General features: G+C 40.4%; 2 protein-coding genes across 3 annotated transcripts in view; one reads left to right on the top strand and one right to left on the bottom strand.

The window, feature by feature from the left end:
• The window catches only part of LOC137416606 (cadherin-13-like), a 77,312-nt gene extending 73,638 nt beyond the window's left edge, over positions 1–3,674 (top strand). Inside the window, exons 13-14 of one of the 2 annotated variants that reach the window (XR_013624522.1) lie at positions 95–2,296; positions 2,479–3,674. Coding sequence is in view for 1 of the 2 variants with exons in the window: in XM_068102251.2 (XP_067958352.2) it covers positions 95–333 (239 nt within the window). In the remaining variant the exon portion in view is untranslated. Of the gene's footprint in view, positions 1–94 lie in introns of both variants that reach the window. The other variant, XM_068102251.2, reaches the window with a different exon arrangement.
• Positions 3,675–8,986: 5,312 nt separating this feature from the next.
• Positions 8,987–16,570, bottom strand: part of LOC137416608 (beta,beta-carotene 15,15'-dioxygenase-like) — a 49,511-nt gene continuing 41,927 nt past the window's right edge. Inside the window, exons 7-8 of the mRNA XM_078785092.1 lie at positions 13,074–13,185; positions 8,987–9,865 (exon numbers count right to left, since the gene is read on the bottom strand). Coding sequence (XP_078641218.1) covers positions 9,576–9,865; positions 13,074–13,185 — 402 coding nt within the window. The 3' untranslated portion in view covers positions 8,987–9,575. The remainder of the gene's footprint in view (positions 9,866–13,073; positions 13,186–16,570) is intronic.

The following is a 16,570-nucleotide window of genomic DNA, read 5'->3' as shown; positions in this document are numbered from 1 at the left end:
CTTCATTGCTACAGACCCTCAGGAAGGTAGCCTTGTTTTAAAGTAGACAGGAAATGATTGAATGACAGACTATTGACATGTTTCATTTCTGCAGGTACACATGCTCATCTTATTCTGCAAGACAAGCTTCCAAAGGGTCAATACCTTCTTCCGGTGGACGTTTCTGACTCTGGACGACCCATGCAAAGCAACCAGATCCTCTTCAATGCCTCCGTGTGCTCTTGCTACGGTGGCCAACCTGTCGACTGCATCAGTGCCTCCACACGCTCCCTCTCATTTCCCACAACCTTCCTGATTTTGCTGGCTACACTTTCTGTGCTGCTACTGTTATGATGCTCTTACATACTCTGTGCACCACTCAATGATCTGTTCCCTTTAGCCGTGGCTCGTAAAACAACCCCATACAGCTCTGCGATTTCCCACTACTGCTTTAAAATCACTACCTCGTGCCAGTGTGCCTCACGACCTAACACACCCATTTCTTCCTCGGCTCCTTCCTAATGAATAGCACTTTCTTTTTCATAAAATGAAGCTCATTGAGACAGCAGTTGTATTTCAGTACCCACGCCCAATCAATAGGATCAAATACAAGAAAAAAAACCCTGTAAATTTGTATTTATTAGAGGATTAGTATCAAGCACCTATACCAATTACAATCAGTGTAACATGGATTTTTTTCCCCCACTGTGAATTGCAAAGTTTGGTTTGCCCATTTCAGCACTTTGTCCGAGATGTTGGGATCCTAACCCAAATTCAAATCTTACTCGTAATAGGCGTCTATAATCATCCTTAACCACGTTGTGAAAAGGCGCTTGTGCGAATGAGATGCAAAAGGACTCTACTGAAAGCTCCGGTGAACACAAAGTTCAACATAATATTTTGGTGCTCATATTGTCTATTGTGGCACACTGGCAGCAATCATGCCACACCGCTGACGCCGCGTATGATAAAGATTAGAGATGGTGCAAGCCGAGTTTTCTCGAGCTTGGGCTGAGAAAAGGTTTCTAACAAATAGAGCCCAAGCCAGTGTTTCTTCTCGGTAAATTGTCTCCCAGGAATTCCTGGAAAATTGCGGGAAATTGATTCGGGATTTCTGCCTTTACCGTTTTTATAGTATGGGCTCGGCAGATTTGAGCTCGTACTATCTCTAGTGGCAAGTGCAGATGTGCTTGCGCTTGTGCATTGTGCTCTGTGCACCTCCTTTCTCAACACGAAGGAAAGGCTCTTCAACTTGTATTTCATGGCCATCAAGGCCATTGCACAACCAAGTTGACAAAATAAGAACTGTGTGTAACTTCATACAAAGCCACATGATGATTCGATGGAAAATGCAGCCGGCATTCCAAAATATTCGTTTTCTTTCAGCATGGGTTGCAGGGTGTTTCACGTAGCAGGAATTATTGTATTTCATTTTATCCTCCCTCACTTTTTCACCTGTATTCGCTTTTAAATTCGTTTTCTCCACAACCGCTTATGGGATCAACACAAAACCTTCAACGTAGGAGCACATATCCATGGAGAATGTTTTAACAAAGTGTCATGATGATTTGACGGAAAATGCAGGCGGCCTTCCAAAAAGTCTGTTTTCTGTAGGCAAGGCTTGCAGGGTGTTTTATAAATCAGGAATAAACGGCCTTGACCTTCCTTCGCTCGGCCTCGGCCAAATAATTACACTGTATTGATTTGGCCATCGTCTACGAAAGCCCTTGGTATTCATATAATGACATACTGCTTTCTCCCAACGTCGTTGTCCTACATGTAATACAAAATGTACAGGGTCCTCCATGACATCTACAACACTGTAAAGAAAAATAATTGAAAGTGTCACCTCAAAGTATCACATGATCAACTTGACCACAAACCTCAGGATGATTGGATAACAACTGAAGAGTGTCCGTTATACAATACAGCAACCAATGCATCAAATGTAATTGACCAGAAAGGTAAAGCATTGCCACACTTATTTACCAGAGGCCATTGTTAAGGACATTGGAAGACATATGCTGTGCATGCAAATCACGAACTACACAAAATTTAAAGTCTTTTGTGTAAAAACTGGTAACCCGACCTGTTTATGCACATTCAAATCGTGTATCTTTACTTCCGCCACCAAAGGTGGATGGAAGTTATGTTTTCACCCCTGTGTGTCTGTTTGTCCGTTTATGAAAAAGATATCTTAAAAAGTCGTCGACAGATCCGGACGAAATTTGACAGAGATGTAGCGTATGTGACAAGGACTAAATGATTAGATTTTGGTGAAGATCCGGATTCGGATCCGGCTACTATAATTTTTTAAGTGATTCTTCACCATTGGGAGATCGGGCCAAAAACGATACATTGCAGGATATCTCAAAAAGTTGTGGACAGACTTGGACGAAACTTGGTGGACAGGTTGGGCGTCTGACGAGGACGATTCGATTCGATTTTGGTGAAGATCTGAATATGGATTCGGATATGAGAATTATTTAATTTTTTAAGTGATTCTTCACCATTGGGAGATTGGGCCGAAAACGATACATAGCAGGATATCCCAAAAAGTTATGGATGGATTTGGACGAGACTTGTTGGACAGGTTGTGTGTTTGACGTGGAAGAATCGATTCAATTTTGGTGAAGATCCGGATCTAGCTAGTAGAATATTTTAAGTGATTCTTCACCATTGAGTGATATGGCCAACCAGGTGGAGGTATGCTCTCTACTGAGTACCGTTCTAGTTTATACAGTTTTCACCTGAACAAATATCGTTAAAACAAAATTCACGACGTTTTCTCATTAACAATAACAACCTTCTTGTTTAGACAACACGAGAAGTTGCACAACCTCCCATAGCTTCTTGATTGCCATCAAATGGCTATGGTTGCCACACTTTAATGAGGGTTAGCAAAATGCTTAAATAATAAAATCATATAAACACATCTGAATGTATGAAGGTGTTTCTCAAGATTCAATCAGGACTGAAAAAAGGCTCAGTATATTACCTGTAATTTTATCCGTGCAACTTGGTGATGAGTGGATAAACAGCAATTGATGGGGTTTTTCTGTATACGTGATCGAGGCTCATGGGAGGGTTATAGCACAACGGAAGGGAACAAAATGGAATTTAGAGGGAAATACCAGCAGCAGAGTAGAAGTGAGAGTGAGATCAAGGAGAAGGGGGACAGGGACACATGGGGATGAACAAGCTGAATGAAACACAACAAAGAGAGGAAGTGGAATGTGGGAATGAAACAGAAAAGGAATGGCTGTAATGTTCAGAGATTCAGAGATGTTCAGGATTTTTTTTAAGGGAAGCTGTTTCGTTCATAAACATTGTGGTGTAAACTAATAAGAGCTGGAAATGCTTTATTATATAAAAATGTTATGCTCTTTTCTTTTGGAGAATCCAATGTATTTTACTACTTTGTATGTAAAAAAACAAATCTGCGCATGTAATTATTTTTTTTCTAAATCATTTTGCTGTCGAATTTACCATTTGGCCAAAGGCTTGATTTCTAAAGAGGCAAAATGTGATGGCCGGAGGCTTTGGGGTCCACACTGTGAAAGCAGGTTTTGGGGTCAAATTGTGACTGTCTTGATTTTATCAAATCGGTGATTGCAAAAGGTCAACTTAGGAATTCTTCAATTGCCATGCAACCATTCCCAATTGCTGGTTAGAATAAAGCAGGGAAATGGAAATGTTATTTTGTTTTCATATGATTGTGAAAGTTAAAGTTTGTCACAGTCCATATTGCATGCAGGATTTTGTATCCAGTAACTGCTATCCGCACCCCCGGCCTTCCATGATAGCCGAGGCCCTGGAGGTTTGCACACGCAACTCTGAGCTGGCTGGCCTGGGTTCAAATCAACGCAGGCATAACTGCCACCCTGGAGTTTCGCAGATAGGACGACGCATCAATATGTGTTGTCCATTGAATGGACATCAAAAAAAAATAATCTGGAGGATTCGACTGCCAGCACTAGTGGCGTTGTTGAATAATAGAGATCCAACGGTGTCTTTCGTGAAGAGTAGGTGAGTTATCATCGGCATCCTGAACAAATTACAAACTCCTGCCACTCTCCATCAGGTATCCTGCATCGGAGTGGCGACCTCTCCAGGATTGTTTCTAGCCTAGAAACATGAGTATGGGCCTCTAATTATTATTATTATTATTATTATTATTATTATTATTATTATTATGATCAACTCTACCCACCAATCATTAAAAAATATTTAATGTCATCAGGCAGCTTCTCACCATTGGCTTATGTTTTGTACAGCACGTTGTGTCTTGTGTGAGCTGGTGCACAAAGAAAATTCATATTAGGAGTGAAAGTAAAAAGTGTTTTCATAATTAAAATCCTAAAACGTGTGTGGGTTCTTTTTTTGCTCAATCTTTAGGGGAAAGACAGTGCGCTGATCAAGCTTCATGCAGAATGGTAGGTGCCATTGGATGCTAAACTGGATAGTGGGATGAAAGCCAAAGTTTAAAAACAGTCATTCAATTCATCATTCTCACGATCATACGAACAAAATTATCATGCATGAATATATATATATATATATATATATATATATATATTAAAACCATGGACGCTCTCATGTAAGCTTTTCAGAAATTAACCAACCTTCCCAGTATCTATGTATATTTTTGTTCTCTAATTTATCTGGCCTTTCTACTTCAACCATTGAGTTGATTATTTTTTATGCAAACATATTTTTAGGTAACACGAGCACCGGTAAAGGTGGCTTAATGAAATGTTTTTGAAATACCGTTACCGGGTGGAGAAAAGTGCCAAATTTTCCATGAATGTTCCTCACGTCATAATGATTAATTTCAGAAGGGCAGCCACCCAGAAATAGGGCAGAGACCTCAGTAGGGGAAACTGAAATTCAAAATAAGGTAGTACCCACAGATATGACGTCATATGTCCTCAGTAGGTCTTTTTATGAACAGTTATTGGAAAAACAAATCAACACCAAACAGTCGAAAATGTATAGAATTAAACTCATATAGATGTCACCTGTGCATTTATTCACCTTAAATAAAAAAGACAGTGAATAATGCTTATAATATGTGATGGCTGTAAATAGGTGGACAATGGCAGACATCTCCTGTAGTATTAATATTTTGGACAGTTGCATTCATACTTGCTCTTCAATATTTCAATTATTTTGGGCAAATTTTGGACCTTCAGTAATAACTATGTGATTTATAATATGTATGAATAATATACATACTAGATTTATGTATATATATATATTCAGACCCCTTCACTTTTTTCACATTTTGTTATGTTGCAGCCTTATGCTGAAATCGTTTAAATTCATTTTTTCCCCTCATCAATCTGCACTCAATACCCCATAATGACAAAGAGAAAACAGGATTTTAGAAAGTTTTGCAAATTTTTTAAAATAAAAAAACAGAAATATCACATTGACATATAAGTATTCAGACCCTTTGGTATGACACTTGAAATTTAGCTCAGGTGCCTCCCATTTCTCTTGATCATCTTTGAGATGTTTTTACACCTTGATTGGAGACCACCTGTGGTAAATTCCATTGATTAGACATGATTTGGAAAGGCACACACCTGTCCATATAAGGTCTCACAGCTGACAATGCATATCAGAGCAAAAACTAAGCCAAGAGGTCGAAAGAACTGCCTGCAGAGCTCAGAGACAGGATTGTGTCGAGGGACAGATTTGGGGAAGCCATTAAAAATTTTCTGTTGCATTGAAGATTCCCAAGAATCTTGTTTCTCACAGTCTGAGTCCTTTATGTGCTTTTTTGCAAACTCCAAGCGGCTTTCATGTGTCTTTCACTGAGGAGAGGCTTCCGTCTGGCCACTCTGCCATAAAGCCCAGATCGATGGAGTGTTGCAGTGATGGTTGTCCTTCTGGAAGCTTCTCCCATCTCCACACAGGATCTCTGGAGCTCAGCCAGAGTGACCATCGGGTTCTTGGTCACCTCTCTTACCAAGGCCCTTCTCCCCCGATTGCTCAGTTTGGCCGGGTGGCCAGCTCTAGGAAGAGTCCTGGTTGTTCCAAGCTTCTTCCATTTATGAATTATGGAGGCCACTGTGCTCTTGGATGCAGCAGCTTCAATGCAGCAGAATTTTTTTAAATACGCTTCCCCAGATCTGTGCCTCGACACAAGATAAGATCACTTGGAGGCACCTGAGCTAAATTTCAAGTGTCATAGCAAAGGGTATGAATACTTATGTCGATGTGATATTTCAGTTTTTTCTTTTTAATTTGCAAAACTTTCTAAAATCCTGTTTTCTCTTTGCCATTATGGGGTATTGAGTGTAGATTGATGAGGGAAAAAATGAATTTAAACGATTTCAGCAAAAGGCTGCAACATAACAAAATGTGAAAAAAGTGAAGGGGTCTGAATACTATCTGAATACACTGTATATACACATATACACACACACACACACACACACACACACACACACACACACACACACACACACACACACACACACACACACACACACACACACACACACGAGGGATTAATTCAACAAATTCAGAGCACAATTTATAAGCAAGTGCAGGATTCACCAGCCATCTATGAATTTTATATACACCCGGTTGCCAAACTGCCAACTGATAACATGTCTTCATCTCTCATTAGTCTTTACACCAATCTTACTTCGTGGCAGCAGATTGATAAGCTTTTTGATGTTGCGTACTGGAATATTCTTTAATTAAATGCTCTAAAAACTAGAGTTCATAAACACCTTACTCCACGCCATTTTGAGAAAATAAGGAAATGGGAAGGGGTCTTTTGAACTCTTGCTTTGCATAATTTCCGAGTACAATCTATAATTCCTACGAGCCACAATGTTGTCTAAATCTCAATATTCTCCAATGCCAAGAGCATGAGTGCCACATTTGAGTGGTTGAGATGGCATAAAATGTTGTCCAAGTCCAGCTAAACTGGAGGTTTTGTCCAAGTACAGCTAAATGGCAGCAAAATGGAGTAAGAAATTTTGTCCAAGTCCAGCTAAACTGGAGGTTTTGGAAGTGCCAACAAGGTTATTTGTGTTATACATTGTTCAACTATATAATTCAATTGAAATAAAAGTTTTAAAGGGTTGTAGAAAAAATATATTTACCGCCGTTGATGTACCGTCTTCAACACCACCTTGTTTATAATGTTATATTAGTTCTTCATGCCTGTTGTAATCTTCTGAGATTCCAGAAACATGAGCGAAGTGCTCAGATGGTAGCATCAAACAAGCAAATCTAATTTTAATACTTGCTTTAAAAAAATTGAAATTTAAGATGAATGAAAATTGAAAGTTATGCTCAGGGAATGAAATTGACAAAGGAATGAGATTGAAAAAATATTACTTCATTAACCCTTTATCAATGAACATTACTTTATGATTCTTCATCAACTCTGAAAGTTTATTCAGATCCACAAACAAAATACTTGGACTCGATGATGTTTTTAACTGTCGTCAACATTTCATTAAACTATAAATTTAGAAGTACAATATTCCGAAGTGCATAGTACTTATTATAAAAGAAAACATCTTGAGATGCTGTTAGACAAAGAAAATGTCGAAGAAGTTCGGAAAAGGCAGCTCACAGCAATTATTCAAAGTTTCCAATACATACAGTCACATGAAAAAGTAAGTACACCCCATGTAAAGTTTTGACTTTTTCAACATATTTCAACATACAGCTATGTGATCTTCATTTCAACAATATTGATAGATAAAGGTGATATAATATAACAAATATCATGAAACATTTACATTTTGTAGTCCATTGTATAATTTAAATAAACATAAATGCAAATTTCGCATGTGGAAAAAAGTAAAGTACACCCTTGGCTCTAATAGGTGGTATTGCCCCCTTTGGCAGAAACAACCTCGAGTAGGCGTTTCTTATAACTGTCTACCAGTCTCTGACATCGACTTGGAGAAATTTTTTCCCACTCCTCCATGCAGAATTCTTTCAGCTGTGCGATGTTTGAGGGGTTTCTTGCATGCACAGCTCGTTTCAAATCCCCCCACCACATCTCGATGGGATTTATATCCGGGCTTTGACTTGGCCATTCCAGAACCCTCCATTCCTTTCTTTTCAGCCATTCCTTGGTGGATGTACTGGTATGTTTAGGGTCATTGTCATGTTGCAAGGTCTACCTTCGGTTGAGCTTCAACTTTCCGAGAGATGGCCTCACATTATCCTCAAGCACCCTCTGGTACAATGAAGAATTCATCGTGGATTCTATGATGGTGAGCTGCCCAGGCCCTGATGCAGCAAAGCTGCCCCAAACCATAATATTTCCACCACCATGCTTTACAGTTGGTATCAGGTTCTTGTGGTCAAATGCTGTCTTTGGTTTTCGCCAAACATGTCTTCTGGTGCTGTGGCCAAATAGGTCTACCTTTGACTCCTCCGTCCAGAGCACATTGTTCCAGAAGTGCTGGTCATTGCCTAGGTGTTCATTGGCAAACTTTAGTCTTGCCCTGATGTTCTTTCTGGACAGCAAAGGTTTCCTCCTGGCACACCTCCCATGTAGATCAAATTTGTGCAGCCTCTTTCTAATGGTAGACTCGTGCACTTTGATATCAACAGTGGCAAGAGCTACCTGTAGGTCCTGTGATGACATTCTGGGGTTCTTAGAGACTTCTTTCAGCATCTTGCGGTCTGCTCTCAGGCTGAATTTGCTGGGGCGGCCTGGCCTGAACAAGTTGGCAGTTGTTTGGAATCTTCTCCACTTGTAGATGATCTCCCGGACAGTCGAATGATTGATTTCAAATTGTTTGGAGATCTTTTTAAATCCCTTCCCAGACTCGTAGGCATCTATAACCTTCTTTCTGAAGGCCTCAGAGAGCTCTTTTGATCTAGGCATGGTGACGCCGCACACTTCAACAACAAAGAGCAAACCAAACTAAATGTCTGAGGTTTAAATAAGACAGGTTCCTCCAAGATCCTCTCTAACGATGTTCTAATCAGTTGCACCTGAGCTGGTGCACCTTATTCTAATTTTAGGTATTTGAAGTAGTGATAAATGTAGGGGTGTACTTACTTTTTCCACATGCAAAATTTGCATTTATGTTTATTTAAATTATACAATGGACTACAAAATGTAAATGTTTCATGATATTTGTTATATTATATCACCTTTATTTATCAATATTGTTGAAATGAAGATCAAATAGCTGTATGTTGAAATATGTTGAAAAAGTCAAAACTTTACATGGGGTGTACTTACTTTTTCACGTGACTAAGCTTCACCCACACAATACGACAAAATGAAAGATGCACACTTTTTTTTTTCTCAACCTTCTTTTCTGCAATGAAGTAAAAAATAAAACTTGTGAAAAAACAGACCATTATTTCAGAACCCAGTAATTCACTCAAAATATGTTATATGTAAAAGAGCAATTAAAAAGACATCTGTTGGATCAAATAATATCCAGATTGCAGTTATTTACCAGCAGTAAGAAAGGCTGTTGTGGAGGTGCTGAGCCTGCCACTGCGTTTGTTGATATTATTCAATGTGTGACATTCCAAAAGGGATTTCTGTCCCAATGAGCAAATGTAGAAAGAATTTACGTGAATCTTGGTCACATTTCTTTGTTTTGATCACCATGAGCTTCAGCTTCCTCACTGGTAACCTTGCCCATCTTTCCTGGCACATCTAGATCACACTCCTCTTTCTGTGCATGCTCATCCTCTTCTGCTTTCTTACATCTTGCACAAACATCGCTGGCCAAGAATACACCATGTATGTCCATGTGCAGCTTCGATCCTCGCACATATGCTCGTGCCTTCTCTGTCAGCGTGCTTGCATCCAGTACCAGAAGAAAAGGTAGTGTGTCTGGCAACATACTTATAATGCTCACCAGCAGCACACCTGTAAACAATATAATTATACATAATAAAGCAAGACCAATATAATAGAGCAAGACAAACAAACAAATAATAATAGAGCAAGGACCGTTATTGCATAGTGGTGCTCAAGCGCTGAAGACACTGAACTGGTATCCTCGAGGCCATAGATTAAAATCTATCTGAACTCTGAAGGCAACACAATTTTATATTTAACTATATATATATATATATATATATATATATATATATATATATATATATATATATATATATATATATATATATATATAAACAAAGATTTGCGGTTGGGAGTAAATCCAAATGACTCCATGGTAAGATCTCCAACCTTTAATTGAACAAACAATGACTCAACGTTTCGATTAACAACATGTGAAGCCACACGCCTCCGTTAATCTTCCTCAAGAGTGATAAAATCATCTAAACATCCCCTTACATGCACAGTGGGCGGGGTATATGCAAAGTGGGGTGGGCAATGCTGGACAGCCAATGAAACCGTATCACACCGCTCTCGTGAACAGAGACGTTACCGACCAAATTCAAAAATCAACCGCATATTAACAGTTCAAAAGAATCCTGTAAGCAATGCTGGATTATAACGCAAGTGTTGAGAAAATCCGGAACAATCATTACATTTAATCAAAAGTTAAACTTGAAAACAATTAAATTGTAAATTAAATTAAAACTGTAAATATATTAAAGCCAAAAATTTTTAAGACAAAATAAAATTGTCACATTATCAAGATCATCACATGTGGCCCTATGCGGTAAAGGTGAATGCGGGAAGGAGGTTGGTTTTAGGGGGGGATAAAATGGGGGGGGGGAGCCAGAGGGGGTTGGAAGTGGATGGGGGGGGGTGTGGGAGAGGGGTGGTTTGGAGGGATTGGAGGTGGGAGGGGGCAATTGTCCGAATAAAAACCTTGTGTGATATATTATGTGGACTCGTTGTTCAAAGTACGGAATGCCTGCTTCGTTTACACAAGAGTGGGTCAAAAGCTACCGGTAAGTCAACGACCTCTTGTGTGATCGAGGTAACAGTTTCTTCTGTGTGCCAAGCCTCCAAAACACGTCTTCTGTTTCTGTTGGGTGTGGAGCCCAAAATATCAACCCTGTCCCATAAAGGTGTGTGGCCTTCCTTAAGGCCATGTTTGGCAAGAGCAGATCTGCTAGGATAATTACATTCAAATGCTTTTTGGTGTTCAGTAATACGTTGACCTAAGGTCCTCCCGGTTTCACCCACATACTCAGCTCCACAACCACAGGGCACCACGTATACCACCCCTGACCTATCCTTCCTCGGAAGCTTGTCCTTGACCCTCATAAGGGCTTGGCGAAGGGTGAAAACCGGTGTGAAACTCACCCTCACTCCTGCCGATTTCAAAATTCTGCCGACTCTCTGTGAAACCCCCGGTACAAAAGGGAGAACACACCAACCCTTTGGTTGTTCTCGCGGTCTCAGCCTGTTGTGTGGGGAAGCCCTTATCGTTTTCCTGTTGGGTAGCAAGCTGTCAGGATAGCCATTTGCCCTTAACACATTTTGAAGATGGTCCACCTCACTCATCTTGTCTTCAAAGGTAGATGGTAAATCACGTGCTCTTTTTCAGAGGGTGTGCACCACCGATCTTTTGTGTTCCATTGGATGGCAAGACTTGAAATCAAGGTAGATCAGTCAATCAAGGCGATCAAGGAATCAAGGCGATCAGTGTGTGTAGGTTTTCTGTACACCGTTACCTTTAAGGCTCCTTTGGGATCCCTTGCTACGATCCCTTGCTACGAGTGTATCCAGGAAGGGAAGGGCTCCATTTTTCTCCTCTTCAATGGTGAAATTAATGGAGGAAAAAGTTTTATTTATGGTCTCATGGATGATGCCCACCTCATCAGAATGACAGATGACAAATGTGTCATCCACGTACTTGAACCAAACACGTGGTTGCACTAACAGGGCTGGAATGGTGTGTTCCTCCAAATCCTCCATCACCATGTTGGCAATCACAGCCGATACCGGGGAACCCATAGCGGTGCCATAAACCTGCTTGTAATATACCTCATTAAATACAAAGTAGGTGGAAGAGAGGCAGGTCCAATCCCTCCAAACCACCCCTCTCCCACACCCCCCCCCCCCATCCACTTCCAACCCCCTCTGGCTCCCCCCCCCCCCCCCATTTTATCCCCCCCTAAAACCAACCTCCTTCCCGCATTCACCTTTACCGCATAGGGCCACATGTGATGATCTTGATAATGTGACAATTTTATTTTGTCTTAAAAATTTTTGGCTTTAATATATTTACAGTTTTAATTTAATTTACAATTTAATTGTTTGCAAGTTTAACTTTTGATTAAATGTAATGATTGTTCCGGATTTTCTCAACACTTGGGTTATAATCCAGCATTGCTTACAGGATTATTTTGAGGTGTTAATATGCGGTTGATTTTTGAATTTGGTCGGTAACGTCTCTGTTCACGAGAGCGGTGTGATACGGTTTCATTGGCTGTCCAGCATTGCCCACCCCACTTTGCATATACCACGCCCACTGTGCATGTAAGGGGATGTTGAGATGATTTTATCACTCTTGAGGAAGATTAACGGAGGCGTGTGGCTTCACATGTTGTTAATCGAAACGTTGAGTCATTGTTTGTTCAATTAAAGGTTGGAGATCTTACCATGGAGTCATATATATATATATATATATATATATATATATATATATATATATATATATACATACATATATATATATACATACATATATATATAATCAACGACATAACAACTGTATATATATATCCATCATCAGCATCCATCCTGCAGCATCCATCCTGAAACTACACCCTCAGCAAAACCTTCTGTGGAACGTTTTGGTGCCAAGTAGGTGTCGCCAGGTAGTCGCAAGGTTTCATAAAATCCTAAATACAATTATGATTTTGAAATTTGATCGATATGGAGCTGCTCCCGATACGGAGGTGAAGAAGATGACGATGATTCGCTTGTTTGATAATATCTCAATGTGTTTAGGGAGGTGTTTTAGGCACCCACAAAAAATAGCAATAAAAACAAATGGATTTCTTCAAAATGCCAACAGGATTACAACATCACCGGGCAATGCTGGGTACTCCTGCTAGTATCAAATGTATGATAAATCATTGTTTTTATCATGGAGAAATGTATGTCCAAATAGAGGAAAAAAATCATAATAAGTGCACTGCCAACGTACCATCATCCTCACACTGCGAATTCGGTGCTGGCACGAACACTGGTTCTGAAGGATAGGTAAATTCTTCTTGCCATTGCAGCATCTCCTTGGTCTTCACATTCAGTTTTATTATCTGTGGATAAGAAGTTGAAAAAAACCTTCATCGAGCAATATAGTGGGGTTCCCACCATGAACAAATTTTCATTTTCACTTCAAGTTTTTGAAAAAGTTTAGTTTTTGGTACCAGGTCGAAGCTTAGGGTCTAAGTAACAATTTTGGTCCGAGTGGACAAAGATCACATGGAGTCTTCATACATTCCCGCCATTTTCCAAGATGGCCGCCATCAAAATCTAATACTGACTATCTCGGAAACTAATCAACCTAGAAACATGAATTTGGTGTCTATACCTAGGTTTTCATGGTCAAGGAATCAAATAAAACCATTTCTGACTACATCAGAGTATTTATTTGTCCCGAAATGGTAAAATTCAAGATGGCCGCCACCAAAATCCTATATCGGCTATACTTCCAAAACCACTAAACCTTCAGTCATGCTGTTGGTGTCCATGCCTAGAATTTTATGGCCAGGGAAGCAAACAGTTATGTCTCTAAATCAGTAGGTGTATCTCTGTTCCCCAAAAGTAGAAAAATAACCATGGCAATTAGGATCTCACATTTATCCTTTGTGATCATGGAATCAGCTTAGGTTGTTTGCTGGAATATCTGTGCAGTACACGAACTCATTAGCACATTTTCTAGTCGCATTATATATCTGTTGATATATCAGTATGTATCCAAATATCTAAATACAATAGCCATTGTGTTATATAAGTCAGCACACATGAATACATTTTGTATATTTGGAAATCGGTTTGGATAATTCATATGTATGTGCAACTGCTTCTGCTGAATCCCTACTTGTCAGATTTTTGTGTTATGTTATGTCCATGTATACTTGATTATGCTTGGTTATTATATACTTACATGTATTTTCTTTTCGTTCCAGGCTAGTGTGATGGCTGAGACAACGAACTGTGAGTTGTGTGTCCTCTGCCAAGAAAAAACAAACGAAGAACTTGTCTGTCCTCTTGACAACCCAGTTGGTGTACGTAGGGCGGAGGCATACAAAGATATTATCAGCCTTGTAAATCAATTCCGAGATGTTGATGCTGCACCTCACCCAAACTTGGAACTTCCAGATGAAGGATCTATGCAAGCAAATCGAGCATCCTGGCACAAAACATGTCGTCAGTTGTACAAGGCATCAGCACTTGACCGGGCAAAAACACGTTCTTCCAAAGGCTTGCCACCTCTACGAAAACGACCAAGAAGATCTAGCACAGAAACTAATCGAAATTTATGTCTCTTCTGTAATGAAGAAACGAGTAAAGATGACCATTCATTCCAAAAAGTTTCCCTCACCGAGAACATCCATGACAAAGCAGTTTCATTGGGAGAGGATCGCATTGTAGCACGGCTTGCAGAAGGAGATCTGGTAGCTATTGAAGCTAACTATCATCGATATTGCTACACTAAATTCAACCATCGGCATTATGAAATGCTAATCAGTACAAAACAAGGTCAAGTCACCCAAGACACTGAAATCACAGTAGAAAATGAGCTACTACAATTCGTCAGTGAAGAAATTGCTGGAGGACGTAGAATCTTTGCTCTCCAAGATTTGACAGATATGATGACGGAAAGGTTGGGACAGCATGAGATTCGTAAGACAGTGAACTGCACACGCCTGAAAGAGAGAGTACTTGAACACTTCCCACATCTGACAGAAGAAAAAGGGATCCGAAATCGAGTATTCCTTGTTTGCTCAGAGACAGCTCGAAAAATCATCTCCAGCGCGAGCCAGACACCAGAGGAAGAATCACGTACCTTACTGTTGGCAGCATCAATTCTACGTAAAGCAGTTTTGGATCATGATACTGCTTTCAATTTCAAGGGGTCATTTCCTGAAGGTTGTGAGGAATCTGCTGTTCCAACAAAGCTGAAATATTTCTTTCGTCAACTGCTTACTGGTCCTAAATCATCTCCTATGCAAGACAATTCCAGGACAGTTCTCTCCATGAGTCAACTAACCATGTTGAACATCACTTCTCTTCCTGCAAACTGGAGATGTGAGCCTCCTCTTGCAGTGTTTTTGGCCTTAAAACTGCATTCCCAAACAAGGAGCAAGAAACTGGTACAACTGCTACATCAGTATTGCCTTAGCGTGTCATATAAGAGAGTGCTTACCATTGAAGTTGGATATGCACAAGCTACTGCTGAAAGAGCACATGCCAACGCTGATATAGTCTGTCCTAGCAACCTTCGTCAGCAGATTTTTACGGTTGCAGCCCTTGACAATCTAGATCACAATCCTACGTCCAGAACAGCCACATCCTCATTTCATGGAACAGGTATCTCCATGTTTCAGTTTCCTTCAGTAGAAAACCCAGGGCTGGACCAAGAACCTATAGAAATCGACTTCCATCGACGAGCATCAAGCACCAAGGGACCAATGCTGCCTCCTCTGTACACGTTTGTTCCACCTATGAGCCGGAATCTTGTCACCCAACCTCCTGTGAAAGACGTGCAGCCACAGTCCATGGCGTCATTTGACAAGGAGGAACACCATGAAAAGGCCTGGATGAAAATGGTGCAGGAAAATATGCAAATGGAATTTGAAAGTGAAACTGTTCCTCCAATTATGTGGTCGGCATATCATGCTTCTCGATCGGATGCTGTGGGATCAACAGAGAAATGTATTGAAGCCATGCTACCACTATTCCGTGATAAAGCAGCTACACCAAAAATGATTCGACATGGAATGGACCTGGTCAAGAAAACAACCGAGTTCCTCAACCCACAGCAAATCCCAATCATGGCAGTGGACCAGCCACTCTTTGATATTGCCAAGAAAATGCAATGGACCTTTCCTGAACTCTTTGGAGAAGATACGTTTCTGGTGATGTTGGGAGGGCTCCACATCGAAATGGCTTTGTGGGCGACTATGGGAGATTTCCTACGAGGGTCTGGATGGCCTGAAGCCTTTGCAGAGGCTGGCATTGCCTTGACAGTAGCTGCAGCGACATCTTACTTGAGAGCAAATGATCCAATGAGAACACGGTATGCTCACCAGATTACTGTTGTGGTGCTCGATAGTCTACTGAAACGAGCCTATGAGGACGGCGGAAGTGAAATGACCTTCGACGACTGGGTCTCTGTAGCTTGCAAAGAGAAACCAACAGTGCAGTTCTGGTTACTCATTCACAAGTACGAACAGCTCATCTTCATGTTTATTAGATCACACAGAGAGCGAAAGTTCAAACTTATGGTGGCTACTCTGCAAAACCCAAGAATCCAGCATGAGTTGAAAAGAGCAGCGAGAGTGGATATTGTATGGGATCAGTATCGCACAATGTCAATCAAAGCGACCACAAGAGAAAAGCGAGGAACAGGCACACGACAGCGAGTATCTGGTTCTGCCAAAGTGCCTGGAAACTGGCAAAACTTTTTGGCTAATG

Source organism: Myxine glutinosa, chromosome 9 (genome assembly GCF_964187855.1).
Source record: "Myxine glutinosa chromosome 9, kmMyxGlut1.1, whole genome shotgun sequence".
In the NCBI taxonomy this organism is placed as follows: domain Eukaryota; kingdom Metazoa; phylum Chordata; class Myxini; order Myxiniformes; family Myxinidae; genus Myxine; species Myxine glutinosa.
Note: the sequence above shows the minus strand (reverse complement) of the source record. Positions and strands in the feature narration are given on the sequence as shown.